General features: G+C 43.6%; 1 protein-coding gene across 1 annotated transcript in view; it reads left to right on the forward strand.

Annotated features, from left to right (window-relative positions):
- The window catches only part of Atp6v1c1 (ATPase H+ transporting V1 subunit C1), a 36,196-nt gene that overhangs the window by 3,571 nt on the left and 17,240 nt on the right, over positions 1 to 15,385 (forward strand). The window contains exons 2-6 of the mRNA XM_052160568.1: positions 7,269 to 7,432; positions 8,280 to 8,347; positions 11,364 to 11,449; positions 12,652 to 12,746; positions 14,310 to 14,401. Of these exons, the coding sequence (XP_052016528.1) occupies positions 7,301 to 7,432; positions 8,280 to 8,347; positions 11,364 to 11,449; positions 12,652 to 12,746; positions 14,310 to 14,401 (473 nt within the window). The 5' untranslated portion in view covers positions 7,269 to 7,300. The remainder of the gene's footprint in view (positions 1 to 7,268; positions 7,433 to 8,279; positions 8,348 to 11,363; positions 11,450 to 12,651; positions 12,747 to 14,309; positions 14,402 to 15,385) is intronic.

Raw genomic sequence — 15,385 nt, forward strand, 5'->3', positions numbered from 1 at the left:
AATACAGTACCGGCATTTTATAGAAAGAGGTTGATGCCAGTTGTGATGCATACCTTTAATCTCATCACTTTGGAGGCAAAGGCATGAGAATCCTGAATTCAGTGTCAGCCAGGGCTACCTATTATGTCCCTTGTGGGGGAGTGGGAAGAGGCGGGCATTTCCTAAGCAATTAAAGCAGACTGAATAAATAGGAAGGTATTTATAAGTTAACACAATTAACTGGCACCTTACCTTTTTAAAATAAATTATTTTCATTTTGTGTGTATGAGTATTTTGTATGCATGTATGTCATATATACCACTTGTGCCTGGTGCTTGCGGAAGCCAGAAAAGGGCATTGGATCCCCCGGAAGTGGATGGTGGTTGTGAGCTGAGTGGAGAGTTGAGAACTGAACCTGGTTCTCTGCAAGAGCAACAAATGCTCTTAACTGTTGAGCCATCTCCAGCCTGGCTTATTAACTTCATATTGAGGTTGTACTAGGTCAGGGCTTCTGAACTATAATACTAACGTTATTCTAGACAAAATTCTTCCATGTTTAAACATGTCCACCAAATTCTGATTAGTACTTGAAATACTCCTGTGCATTTCTCACAGAGACAGATAAGCATGGATTGTTATCACAGATACAGAAATCAAGATCAGTACTTCTGCGAATTCAGTTTTTCTCTTAATGGTTTTTTACTATTAACTGCAGAAACACATTTTAATATTTCTAACTATTTGAGAACTTAGATAGGTTTCCATCAGTTGCAGTAAGTGTAGTTACTGGCTGTGACTTCGGGCAGATATCTTCATTGACTGTTCATTAACTCTAAAGGAGCAATGAAGCATCTGCTCTAGAGGAATTTATCACCAAATTGTTTAACGTATTGAAGTGTTTTTCATTACTTATGATTCAATATGTGTTGTCCTTGAAGCAGTTAAAAAGCTCAGATGAGCTTTTTATTTTAAGTGAGGTGATGTAAGGGATTGAGTCAGAGTCTTGTGTGTAGCTAGACGGGTGTGCATTCTGTAGGGATGCCCCGGTTAGCCATACCCCTAGACGGGTGTGCATTCTATAGGGATGCCCGGTTAGCCATCTCCCTAGCCCTGATTTTGAACCTTTAACTTAAATTTCAGACTTGAATATATTATATCTGAGAGATCATTATAAACATAAATGATTACATAAATGACCAGCCCCAAAGAAAAGGGAGGTCCTGAGAGGTGGTGGTAGAGTTTTGCTCAGGGGTTCATGAGGTATTGGTTGTGTGGAGATCAGAAGACAACTTTGAGCACTGATTTCTTCCTGTGGTTTCTGCTGCACTGTCTGTGCACACAAGGGTGACTGACTTGTAAGCTTCTGGGTGAGCCTCCAGTGATCGTATCATCTTGAGGTAAGCGTACAGAGATTGCAGCTGTCCACCAGGCTATCCTTTACTCGGGTTCTGGGGATAGAACTTGGATCCCCAGGCCGTACAGCTGGGGTTCTTACCCGGCTGAGCCTTTGCCATGGCCCTGTTTGTGTTTTATAAGCTAGGGTTTCACACTGGCTTCATATAAAGTCCAAACTAGCCTCAAACTCCACCTTCCAGTCTCCTAGACGCTGAGATTCTAAAGGCAAGTCTCCTTCCCAGGCTGAGAGCATTCTAGTTAATGACTGTCAATGATGGACATATTGCAGGTGTTGTCCACTGTGCCCATTCAAGTGTAATAGCTTTACCAGAAATTATTAGGTACTTTCCAATGTTGTCTTTTGTATAGTGACCTTTTATTCTTTTTGAAAGAGTCTCATGTAACCTAGGCTGGTCTGAACTAGAACTGTATATAATCAAGGATGACCTTGAACTTTGGATCTTCCTGTCTACTTCCCCAAGTGCTAGGAATGCAGGTGTGTGCCACCACACATCTTTTATGTGGTGTTGGGATAGACCTGAGGGCTCTAGGCTTGCTCGGGAAGTACCCTGCCAACCGAGCTGCTTGCCCTGCCTCCAAATCGTGGGTTTGAGTGCACACCAAGGGGACAGCGGGCCGGGTGGGACTGACCTTTGCTCTGCTGGTCCTGACCTGCCGCGGATTCCTCCTCCTTGTTGGTAGGTGTCTGCAAAGCTCTCTGTTTACAAATCTGTTTCTTGACAACTGGGATGACAAGATAGCTGTTTATAAACTGAACTGATTAGAAATTGCTTTCTTTTAAATCTAAATGTACTCAAGACACTTACGTAGTCTTTAGTAAATATTGTTTTACTTAAAAATAAATCTTGAAAAAGTTAAGATGTATTTATTATTGATAAGGCATAGTTTGGCAGTTCTAGGTCTCATATAAATCCTGGAAATACTGAAAGTGAGCTCTCCTTTAGTTGCTAGAAACAATTAAACAAGCTGGGAACAAGTTTCTCCTCCTCCAGTTATAACTAAGACGTGTCTGCTATGAAGGGTAACATCTTTACATGCAAAGAGGAAATGTTTATTCGTATAGTGTAAATGATGTTGTAGAGGTAGGTAGGGTGTGACAATGTTGTCTCACCTAGATCCCTTTGTGGAGGTGGAGGGCTGTTTGGTGGGATGTTTGCTGTTACCGCCACATGCTATTTCCTGTGCATGTTGGAATCATCTGCTTTAGTGTGCTTGCTTGTCCTTCGTGGTCAAAGGACTTCTGTCAGCGTCTTCCCACTTCCCTGTGGTCCAGTGTCTCCATGTCACTACACACATGCCCTGTGCACTTTAAACCATCTCAAAGTTATCTGTCAGTATTAGCTGTGCAGGGGACATTCTGTGTAAGTGGCTGTTCTGCTTTAGGGAATCATGATAAAGGATGAGTCTAGACATAGACATCATTGGTACATACGTCCTCACAATATTTTTTGACTTTTAAAAACTGTGTGTGTGTGTGTGTGTGTGTGTGTGTGTTATCAGTGCCCTCCATCATGGAGTTACTGAGTATTGGGGTCTGGTCATCAGGCAAGTACCCTTACCCCCTGAGCCATCTCACTTGCTCTCCTCCATATAGGAGTCCTTGGATGTGGAAGGCTGACTGTAATTTGAAGGACCAAAAAGGAAGTCATTTTGCATCTAGATCATCTTTCAGCCTTAAATTCATATGGAATTGCACTTACTGTTAGGGATGAGTGCATTTCAAAGAAATAGTGTACTGCTAGCCAGCTAGCCGTCCTTCTTGCCTTTGTTCTGTCCTTCCTTTGGAGACTAAGTCTTACTGTGTTGAAGCTGACATGGAAGTCACCATTGTCATTTAGGATAGCCTCAACCTTGCTGCATCAGTTTTCCAAGTGCTAGGGCTTGGTGTATGACTGCAGCTGGGCTACCGTGCTGTTTCTTGAAATCATTAAAATCAGTACAGGGTTGGGGTATATCCTCTTTTCTGTGGTTGTCCTCTTTGAGTTTGTCTCTGCGAGCTGATCTGATCTGCCTGGACCTAGTATCCCCCTTTTGTGGTGCTGTGTAAGTTACTACATTGTTTTTTCTTTACATTTAAATCTTTGTGGTAGGAGAATAATTATAGCCTTCAAATTTCCCTAGACAGGAGATGTAGTCATTTCCTTCTTTGTTTTTGGGCTCTGTGCCTTGTGCTGCTAATGTATTATGCCAAGGTTGTTTTCCTGTCCTGGTCTCTGCCTTGGCCTCCCTCTCGTCTCCCTTTACCTACTTACACAGGCACACCTTCTCATAGAGATATCTGTGGCCATCATTGGACGTTCCTAATGACAGGGACTTACATTTCATTTGTTTTGCTTCCCAAAGACAACCACACTTCTAGGGATTTGAAAGGAATAAGATCCTAAATTGAAAACAATTACTAGTTAAATAAGAGACTAGACATAAAATATGTATCTGCCTTACTACAGTTATAATGTGTACTTGGATTCAGCGGATGTGGATTTAGAGAGATGTAGTTGGGCATATGTTGATTGATTTGGTGGATAGATGGACTTAGTTGAGAAAATGGTTTGGGTGTTTTTTTATAGGCAGAGAGTGTTTGTGCAAAGTGAATTGAACCAAAAGGCAAAATATGAAAGAGAAGTAAGGGTTGAGTTGAGGTTACAGTGGACAAAGGGGATCCTGGAAGTTTGTGAGGACAAGGCAGGAAAAATGCAGCCAAGGACTGAGGGTAGACTCAAATTTCATTCCAAGTGGGAACCAGGACTTGGGGCATATGTGCAATGAGTTACTCAGCCTTCTGTTACCTGGAGAGGAAACCGTGTGGGCGCAGAGTCATCTGTTGCTGATGCATTCATTCCCTCATCCCCCACCCCCACCCCTCACTCAAGGCAGGGACTTACTGCGGTGCCCAGGCTGGCCTGAATTCTCGAAGATGCATTGCACTGTAGTCAGTTGATCTTGCTGACATTGGGCTAGACAAAAGCTTATCTAGTTAAAATTGACAGGTAAATCCACCGAGAAACATGAGCAGCCTTTGTAGGGCTCTGGCTGGGAGGTTGAGCAGGGAGTGAGTGATAGCTGTCCCCGAGTAGCCGCCAGCGTGGAGGCTTCCCTCTCTGACCTCCCCTTCCTGCTTCCCTCTCTCTTCTCTTGAATCCAGACCTGAAGGATTTAGAACAAAGTACAGCATTGTCTTTTTAAAAAAGGCTGGACTTGGTGGCACAAGCTTTTCATTTCAGCAGTTAGGAAGCAGAGGCAAGCTGGTCTCTTGAGTTTGAGGTTAGTTTAGTCTACATAACAAACGCCAGGCCAGCCAGGGCAATAATGTGTGCATGTACATGCTAGTATGTGCATGCATGTGCATGAACATGTGTGGAAGTCAGAACAGCTTGTAGGAAACATCCCCACTTCCACCATGGAGGTCCTAAAGGGTGCAGCTTGGTCACGAAGCTTGGTGTTCTGCCCCACCCACGCAGCCATCTGTTCTGTCCTCCCACCATCTCAAAAGGAGAATGCAATGCAGTAATCAATAATGTAGCACAATGGATTAGAAATACGATCAGTGATTTAATGGAAAGTATCAAAATGAGCAAGTAAATGGAAAAGTGTGAAAGGTGAAACTTAAAGCTGGAAAGTTTATGTGAAGAATAATGTTATCATGTGAGAAGAATGGCAGACCGCATAGCCAACGGTTGGCTAGACAGTTGCCGCTCTTGCAGGGAGCGCCTGGAGTCACTTTCCAACACCAACCTGGAGTTCACACAGCCATTCATAACTGTCAAGTTCAAGGCAAACTGTTCTGATATCTGAGGGCACCGCTGTGCCGTGTGTGTGTGTGTGTGTGTGTGTGTGTGCGTGTGTATACATGCTTGTGCATGCATGTACCCGTGTATGTGTGTATGGGGGAGTGTGCGTGTGCACACTCAAACCCTTTTTTTGGGGTAAAAGACATGAGCCACTACAAATGTTCTTAATTTTAGTTTTGGCCGTAACTCAACAGGTCTATACATGGCTTGGGAACTGACTGAAGTCTTAAGATGGGTGTATTTCACTGTGTATAAATTATATTTCAAGAATAGGGAAGGGAAAGTAGATAACCAGTTATAATTCAATTTATCAGTTAGCTGATTTAATCCTTGCTTATTCATTCAACAATATTCAAGCAGTTCTTGAAGATGTTAAGTGGGTGAAAGAAAGTCCTAGCTGCACCAGCTTCATGACCCTGGAAGCCAGGTGCAGTAGTGCACACCTGTAATCACAGGACTCAAATGGGGGTGGGGGCAGGGTGGGGGCTGGAAGGAGATGGAGATCACCCCAGAGAACACAGGGCAGCAGGAACCCTGCCTTGCCCAATAAATTAGGAGGGAAGCAACTCCCAAGATTAGTTGTCTGATCTCCACACACATGCAGTTGTTCAAACACACACACACACACACACACACACACACACACAAATACCCCAGCATTTTTTCCTAACACAGTACAGGAAAGAATGCTTTCAGAGATTGTGGCCTTCAGTTCTTCAGTGTCCAGTTTTAGATTTGATCCCCGTTGTGTGCTGTGCCCTCAGGTAAATGACTAAGCTGTATTTATTTCATAGGGGAATTGTGAGAATGCAACATGGCAGTTTGCAGACCTGTGTTGCAGCACTGTGGCCTTTCTCCTCCTCTTCCCAAAAGGGCTCCAGTTAAAAGCAATACTTAGCTTTCTATGACTTTCCCAGACACTGCTCCACTGCGTATAGGATGATTTGTGAGATTTCCTTTTATGCTGATAATAACTCAGTGCAGTCTAGGGGCAAGTGTTTATAGATGGCAAAATGGGGTCTTCCTGTTCTTTCGGACTTATGTGGGCCAACAAAGGTATTTAGAATGGTGAAACAGACATTTAGAATGGCTAGAGAGAGCTTGAAAGCTCAGCAGATGTGACACTGCTGTCAGGATGAATTAGAACAGCTGTTTTCCTTACCTGCCATTTGGAGAGACAGCGAGTAGAAAATACACCCACAAATACACTTCACCAGATCTGCTGGTATAAACATGTAATAAAACATCCATTTCCTCAAAACTGTGGTCACCTAGGAAATTGGTATTATTAAAGGTGGTGTAGACTTGCTACAGGCCTGTAATCCTATCCACTTGGGATGTCAAAGCAGGAGGATTAAAAGTTCAGGTCCTGCCTGGGACATAGGAGAGTGTAAGGCCGACTCAGTGAGGCCCTGTCTGAAGAGCACCAGAGAAGGATTCAGTCATAAGAACGCTTGAGGTCCTGCTAGGTCTCCATGCTGTACACAGATAAAACAACCAGAAGCTTAAACATGATGGTACCACGTCAGGATAGTCTCCTGATTAGTATCTGAGGTGTGATAGCTCTGTTGAGTAATTTTAGGCAGAGGAAACCAGATGGGAAAGTAGCCTAGGCCGCATAGCCAAGACAGCAGAGAAGAGGCCAACTGCTGTTGGGACTGCTGGTGGCTCAGTGCATCGAGCCTGCTTTTGTAGCTGTGAAGTTTTGTTTTCTTCATGCTATGCTAATGAGAGCCAAAAAGAGAAGCCAAGCTTGGTGACATCGTGTTCCTGTAATTGCAGCCATTTGGGGAGCCAAAGTGGGAAAAAGTGGCCAAAAGTTTGAAGCCAGCTTGGGCAGAATAATGAGACCCTAGATAAAGACAGAAGAAGGAGAGAGGGGCCAGGGTCCTAATATCTGCTTCAGGTGCATTTTCCAAGTGACCTAACTTCTTCTCACCTGTTTTATAGTCTCCCAGTGGTCCCACTGCCTGGAGAGCAAGTCTTTTGACACTAGGGTTTCTGGGGGCACTTTAGATCCTAACTGTTTGTTGTAAGGTTGTACTGTAGGACATTAAATGTCTCTACTCTGTTTTAACATTACAGCTTCTCCCTTGTTTGCCAAAGACATAACAAACATGACTGAGTTCTGGCTCATATCTGCTCCTGGGGAGAAAACCTGCCAGCAAACATGGGAGAAACTGCATGCAGCGACCACCAAGAACAACAACCTTGCCATCTCTTCCAAGTTCAACATTCCTGACTTAAAGGTGAGGTGACGGGACTGCACTGTGCAGAGGACCATGAGCTTGTCATAGGAGCCTGGGGAGGGAGGGCGCTCTCCATTTTGGCAGATTGGAGGGTTTTGTTCCTTGAGAAAAGTCACTCCTCTCTGCTGTGGACTTAATCAGATCTGCTATAGAGTCGATCTGAGTCTTCGAATGTCACAAGGGCACCAATGAAGTCATCTTGTTTCAAGTCTTCTGTTTCATAAATTATAAGGAAGCCTATAGATATTGCATCACAAAGTGGGATTTTTCAGAAGAGAAACAGCATGTATTTTTAAATATCACAGTAATATGTCTATTGTTAAGTTGATAGTCTGTTAACCTACTTAGGGATTATTTAATCCACTTAATGTATTTAACATTTATTGAAGAGCAGTCATCAGTCTACCAGTGATGGACATCCACAGACCCATCGTAGGGCCCTTGGTCCTGGGCTTGTCGAAGTACAGACCTGTTCATTAAGTGCCAGATTTTCATGTTCTAAATGGTGCTTTCCGACTCAGAGAATTAACTCATACATACAGATGTATTAAATTTCAATAAACTTTTTGTGCTATACTTTATGAAATAAGTGGAGAATAAAAGATTTGTAGACCCTTCAGATAAAGATACGTCATCTATTTAAAAAAAAAAAAGATAAAGGGGTATGGAGCTGGGTGGGCTGGTGCAGGCTGTAACCCAGCAGTGAGGGGACAGGGAAGAGGAACTGGGGGCCCAAGGCTCACTGGATCACACAGTAAGACCAGTGTCAGAACTAAACACACGATCCCTCGTCAATCAAAAGGATGACGTGACGAGAGCTGAGTACTAAGCTGAGTTTCCCTTGTAGGTTGGCACGTTGGATGTCTTGGTTGGCTTGTCAGATGAACTGGCTAAACTGGATGCATTTGTAGAAGGGTAACGTATCTGCATGTGTGGGGTGGAAAGGGGACGCTGTTGTCAGTACCCGGCTATCTGGAGAGCCTCCAAGCACTGTTCTAGTCCATGTGTATGCTACGCTAGCTGAAGGATTTTAAGAGATGACTATTTTTCTCTGTATATCAATATTTTATGTGTATATGTTTGCATGTGTGCACATGTGCACCTGTGTGTTCAAGCATGTTCATGCACATGTGTCTGCAGGTATACATGGATGTCAGGAGCCTTCTTGGGTTTTATTTGTTTGCTTTTTTCCTTGTTACAAGGTTTCTCATTGGAACCCCCAGGGCTCACAGATTCAGTTGGGTCACTGATCAGGAAGCCTTTGGGGTCCCCCTGTCTGCTTCCCCAGCCCTGGGATTGCAAACATGTACCACCATGCCCGGCTCAGTATACCCGTTGTTACCAATCACTCTGCTGTGTATCATGCCCCATTAATCCATCACTGGAGAGCGTTTAGTTTATTCTCTTTTTGGCTTGTGTACTGTGAAATGTGCTTCTGTTTGTTTTCCTTGAATGTGTGTGTACCTGAGAGTGGGACCATTGGGTTCCTTGGTTCTTTATAGAGAACTGGTTTGACAGTGGCTGTGCTAGTTCATGTTTGCATTGTTAGATTTTATTATTTTGGTTTTTTTGAGACAGATTTTTACACTGTTGCCCAGGCTGCCTTCACAGTGTAGCTCAGGCTGGCCCGGCACTTTGAGTAGTTCTGCTTCAGTCTTCCCAGGGCTGGGATTACAAGCGTGGTCAGTGCTGTATTTGTGCTAGGACCTACCACGAACTGATTTTATTGTAACCCTCCTGGCGGGTACAAAGCAGTATCTTATTGTTTGTTTGTGGTTTTGATTGTTTTGTTTTGGAGGTAGGCATACTCTGTAGCACTGGCTGGCCTAGAGCTCTCTGGTGCCGAGATGAAAGGCCACATGACCGGCCACGGTCTGATTTCATTCCCATTAGTCTAACTACTGAAGTACGGCTTATTCTATTTATTTATTTGTAAGGACTTATTTTTATTTATGTATATATGTGTTATGAGTGTGTGTGTGTGTGTGTGTGTGTCTGTCTGTGTGCAGTGTGAGTGCAGATGCTCACTCCAGAAAAGGTCTTTAGATCCCCTGGAACGGGACTTGCAGTTGGTGGTGAGCCATGTGACTTGGGTGTCGGGAACTGAACTTGGGAACTATGCTTTTTTCATAACTTCTCACCATCTCTTACTGGAAGCCCTCTCCCACCTTTTTTTTTTTTTGAGACAGTTCATCCTGATCCTACTGCCTCAGCCTTTGGAGTGCTGGGATTACAGTTGTACACTACCATGCTCAGTTTGAGAAATCATTTTAACATGAGCTCATGCAGTGAGAAAGTAGTCCCAAGCCGGGCGGTAGTGGCGGACGCCTTTAATCCCAGCGCTTGGGAGGCAGAGGCAGGTGGATTTCTGAGTTCAAGGCCAGCCTGGTCTACAGAGTGAGTTCCAGGACAACCAGGGCTACACAGAGAAACCCTGTCTTGAAAAAAACCAAAACCAAAACCAAAAAAAAAAAAAAAAAGGAAAGAAAGTAGTCCCAATATTGTATTGGTTTTCTATAATATTGAAGGCAAGAAAAAGAAGACCTGTTGTAGGCAACAGTTGTGTGTTAAGAGGGGTGACTGTAGGTCGTGGCTGTGTGTAGGGAGAGGTGAGTGACTGTAGGTCATGGCTGTGTGTAGGGAGAGGTGAGTGACTGTAGGCCATGGCTGTGTGTAGGGAGAGGTGAGTGACTGTAGGCCATGGCTGTGTGTAGGGGAGAGGTGAGAGACTGTAGGTCATGGCTGTGTGTAGGGAGAGGTGAGTGACTGTAGGCCATGGCTGTGTGTAGGGAGAGGTGAGTGACTGTAGGTCATGGCTGTGTGTAGGGGAGGGGTGATTGTAGGGGTCATGGCTGTGTGTAGGGAGAGGTGAGTGACTGTAGGCCATGGCTGTGTGTAGGGAGGGGTGAGTGACTGTAGGTCATGGCTGTGTGTAGGGAGAGGTGAGTGACTGTAGGCCATGGCTGTGTGTAGGGAGAGGTGAGTGACTGTAGGCCATGGCTGTGTGTAGGGAGAGGTGAGCGAGTACAGGCCATGGCTGTGTGTAGGGAGAGGTGAGTGACTGTAGGTCATGGCTGTGTGTAGGGAGAGGTGAGTGACTGTAGGCCATGGCTGTGTGTAGGGAGAGGTGAGTGACTGTAGGTCATGGCTGTGTGTAGGGGAGGGGTGATTGTAGGTCATGGCTGTGTGTAGGGAGAGGTGAGTGACTGTAGGTCATGGCTGTGTGTAGGGAGAGGTGAGTGACTGTAGGCCATGGCTGTGTGTAGGGAGGGGTGAGTGACTGTAGGTCATGGCTGTGTGTAGGGAGAGGTGAGCGACTGTAGGTCATGGCTGTGTGTAGGGAGGGGTGAGTGACTGTAGGTCATGGCTGTGTGTAGGGAGAGGTGAGTGACTGTAGGCCATGGCTGTGTTTAGGGAGAGGTGAGTGAGTATAGGCCATGCTGAGTACCTGTTTTGTATTTCCCAGTTCTTGGGCTGAGGCATGAGAATTGCCTGTTCATGCCAGCCTGCACTGTTTAATGAAGGGCTGTGTCCTAGAATCTACTTGGGGGAAAAGCCTCAAATGAGGTCAGGGCTTGCACACTAGAATGAAAAAGCAAGGAGGAGAAAAAAGGTATCAAGTTCCAGTGAGGGTCGTAATTCCACAGGCAGCAGAGGATGGTCTTGAAGTTGATCCTTCTGCTTCCCCTTGAAAGTGCTAGAATTCTAGGCATGTGCCATTGGGACCAGTTTTCATGACTTTCTAGACTCAGAAACACTACGTGTAGACTCTTTAAAACCCTACAGTTGTACCGTTGCTTTTTGCATATAACCAGACCTCGATCCACTGTATTCTTTATGTTTTGTATAAGGATTCATTGTATAGTATGGCAGTCTATAATAACATGGATTTTTTTCTAAAAAATGATACTTTTCTTTTTTAATTTCCCAGTGTGGTGAAGAAAGTGGCTCAGTACATGGCTGATGTGCTGGAGGACAGTAAAGATAAAGTCCAGGAGAACTTGCTGGCCAGCGGGGGTGAGTCATTAGTTATAATCCCTAGTTATTGGTGTGTAATGTAGTGCTTAGAAACATATCAGAAAGGACGGGAATCACAGATGGGAGGCTGCTTCCACAAAGCTGCGAGGGTATTACTGGTGATGTTGCTAGTTGCATCTGCTCCTTGAAACATAATTCCATGTTACTCTTAGGTGGTATATGTAGTGTAAGGTGCGGTATCAGGCGTCCTGCAGAAGCTCCGTTTCTTAGCTCCATTGGGAACTACCTGCCGACTTAAAGCTGGACTTCTCGGCTTCATTGCAGTTAGATGCGTGAATTAGTAGATGCGTGAATTAGTAGATGCGTACTTAGTAGTACCAAGGAAGTGATTGATTTTATTATACAGTAATGCCTCTTCTCCATTAGAGTATTGCTTTTTAGTACCTATAATTTATATAACTATATCTATGTAAATATAGGTAACTGCCTGCAGCTATCAGTTAATATTTATATTGAGCCTGCTCAGTGATGATGACTTTATAAAGAAGATTTTTATAGCATTTCTTATTTATTTTAATCAATTAACTAATTAATTTGCTTTTGAAACAGTCTCAGGTTTCCTGGCTGGCCTGGAACTCACTATGTAGACTAGGCTGGACTTGAATTCGGGAGGTTCTCCTACCTTTACATGGGATTAAAGGTGTTCCCCACATCCAGCAATATCATTTTTAAACAATCTAGATTTCTGGGGCTAGGTAAATGGCTCAGTGGGTCAGAGGGCGTACTGCTCTTTCAGAGGACCTGAGTTTGACTCCTGGAAGACACTTTGGGCAGCTCATAACCACCTGTCACACCAGCTTCAGGGAATCTTTCTCTGTCCTCCTCCTGCAGGCGCCTACATTCATGTTTACATACCTCATATACATGATTAAAAAATAAAGTAAATCTTAAATTCAGTGTTCTTCTAATGTCATTCACATTTATTAAATCAGGACCCCTCAGAAATCGTATATTTGCCTATGTTAAGAAGCAATCAGACTGCCGGGCATCGTAGTGCGTGCCTTTAATCTCAATATTTAGAAGGAATAGACACAGACAGATCTCTACGTTCAAGGCCAGTTTTGTTTATAGAGTGAGTTCTAGGACAGTCAGAGGCTACCCAGAGAAATCTTGTCCTGAAAAATATAAACAAACAAACGCTGCAACTTCTCTTCAGTAATTAATTTATTGTTTTATTTCAGTTGACTTAGTTACTTATATAACAAGGTTCCAGTGGGATATGGCTAAATATCCAATCAAGCAGTCTCTGAAAAATATTTCTGAAATAATTGCCAAGGTAAGACAAGAAATGAGGCAGGTGGGGCATGCTGGTTTATTGAATGTTTGCTTAAATTATGTATGTGTACACATACATACATGTTGTGGGAAATAGTAAAACATCGGCACCCTTCTGTGCTCTTCCTGCAACTCTCTGCCTGTGGTCTCGCTGCCCTGGGCTTGCCCCGTGCAGCGACAGGGTGCAGCTTTCTGTCTCCCGATTCCTCTCCCATTCCCAGCCATCCACCCGTGCTCAGTGGTCCCAAATCCCAGTAACCCAGGAAAATCAAAACAAAAGCAGTCAGATTTATAGATCAATAAATTCCTAATTCGCAAGATTACAATAATTTCAGAGCCAATAGATAACGATAAAAGCTGCCCACTTGGATTAGACAAGTATTCCCAATTATTCTATCCTTTATGATATTGATAGCTACCTGTGGTATTTAAAGCCACACAGAATCTGGATCGTCTTCCTCTTGCTCCATCTTCCTTCCTTCTCTGTCTCTGAAACTCTTAGCTCTGCCTCCCTTTTCCATGTCCAATTACAGGCCTCTTGTATTAATATAATTCTGCCACACATACACACACACACACAAACACACACACACACACACACACACACACACACACACACACACGAGAGAGAGAGAGAGAGAGAGAGAGAGAGAGAGAGAGAGAGAGAGAGAGAGAACGCTATGAAATACTTTTTAGGTTTTTCCTTATTAAAATTTTTTTTTGCCGGGCAGTGGTGGCTCACGCCTGTAATCCCAGCACTCTGGGAGGCAGAGGCAGGCGGATTTCTGAGTTCGAGGCCAATCTGGTCTACAGAGTGAGTTCCAGGACAGCCAGGACTATACAGAGAAACCCTGTCTCGAAAAAACCAAATCCAAAAAAAAAAAAAAAACCAAAACAACAAAAAAATTTTTTCAATGTTTATTTCTATTTTCTGTGCATTGCTGTTTTGCTTGCATATATATCTGTGCGAGGGTGTCAACTCCTTAAACTGGAGTGAAAGGCAGTGCTCTTAACCTTTGAGCCATCACTCCATCCCCTTTGTTTTGTCTTTTGAGACAAGGTCTCTCTAGTCCTGGCTGTCCTTGAACTCAGAGGTTCTCCTACCTCTGCTCCTGAGTGCTAGGATTAAAGGTGTGTGCCACCATTTCTGGCCTTGAAGCCTTTTGATTTTCAACCTAGTGGGCTGGTGTCTGTTCACTTGATGTAGGAAGTAATGTGGCAATAGCAAGTAAAATAACTACATGGACTAATATAGTAGAAAATATTCATAAGGAACTTTGTTGATAATGAAGTTTGTTTTTTGTTTTTGTTTTTGTTTTTTTGAGACAGGGTTTCTCTGTGTAGCTTTAGCTGTCCTGGAGCTCACTCTGTAGACCAGACTGGCCTGGAATTTATAGAGATCAACCTGCCTTTGCCTCTCAGGGGGATTAAAGGCAGTGAAGTTAGTTATTTTTAAAATGTCCTTTTAAAGTTGTACTTTTAATCATATATTTTTATGCCAAAAATATTTAAATTGTATTAGTAGAGGCAAACCATAACTCGCCATTTTTCTTCTCTTTTGAAGGGCGTGACTCAGATCGATAATGACCTAAAGTCTCGGGCGTCTGCGTACAATAACCTGAAAGGGAATCTGCAGAACTTGGAGCGGAAGAATGCGTAAGCTCTCAAGTCTTTGTGGGTGCTAACTATGTGGGTGGGTGTGTGTACATGCATGCGTGCACGTGCGGCTGCACATGCTGTGTGGACACTATTAGGGTTTAGAAAGTTCTAGTTTGTGCTATTTCTGTTTCAGGATGATTGTAGGGAGCTGGATAGCCGGCTCACCCTGAGTGTTGGCTGCTCTTGCAGGACACCTGAGTCGGTTCCCAGCACGCACATGGTAGCTGATAATTGTCTGTAACTTCATTTCTAGGGGATCTGATTACTTTTTCTAACGTTTGCAGGCTCCTGTATGTATGCCATTCATAAAATTACTTAAGTGTACACACATGAAAAATACTTTTTTATGATTTTTAAAGTATTTCATAGAGAAAGTTCATGAATTTTATCCTAATAAATCAGCAACTGTTTATAAATTTACTCATTTTATCAGTTTTTTTATTACATAGCAATCACCTGCTGCTCGAAAGATTTCTTTATGTAATAATCTGTGCTATAATGATTATTTTCTATTTTCTCTGTTTCTAGGTTTAGACTTTAAAAAAGTATTAACTTGGAGTCTTATTTGGTTGATCTTATAGTATCATTGCAAGTATAGTTTTAGGCTGTTTTGTTATTTTTGGTAATTTCTTTGTGCAGGTCCGTGCGTGCGTACATGCATGCATGTGTGTGGTGTGTTTGAGAGAACTGCACATGAGTCTATGTGTGTACATGTGGAGAACAGGGGGGAGTCACAGGTTCCCTCCTGGAGTCATCCTGGCTCTGCTCCTCATAGTACCTGGGTTATAGGTGTGTATAGCTTGGTACATGGTACATGGAGGCTGGTGTCTGAACTCAGGCGCACATGTTCGTGTAGCAAGTGCTCTGAACCACGGAGACATCTTTCTAGCCACCAAGCACAGTTTTAAGTACATAGCTATTCAAAGTTGTATCACCATCCAAGGAGAAAACTGGATGAGATGGTCTGTGGTACTTCGTTAT

This window comes from Apodemus sylvaticus, chromosome 17, assembly GCF_947179515.1.
Source record: "Apodemus sylvaticus chromosome 17, mApoSyl1.1, whole genome shotgun sequence".
In the NCBI taxonomy this organism is placed as follows: domain Eukaryota; kingdom Metazoa; phylum Chordata; class Mammalia; order Rodentia; family Muridae; genus Apodemus; species Apodemus sylvaticus.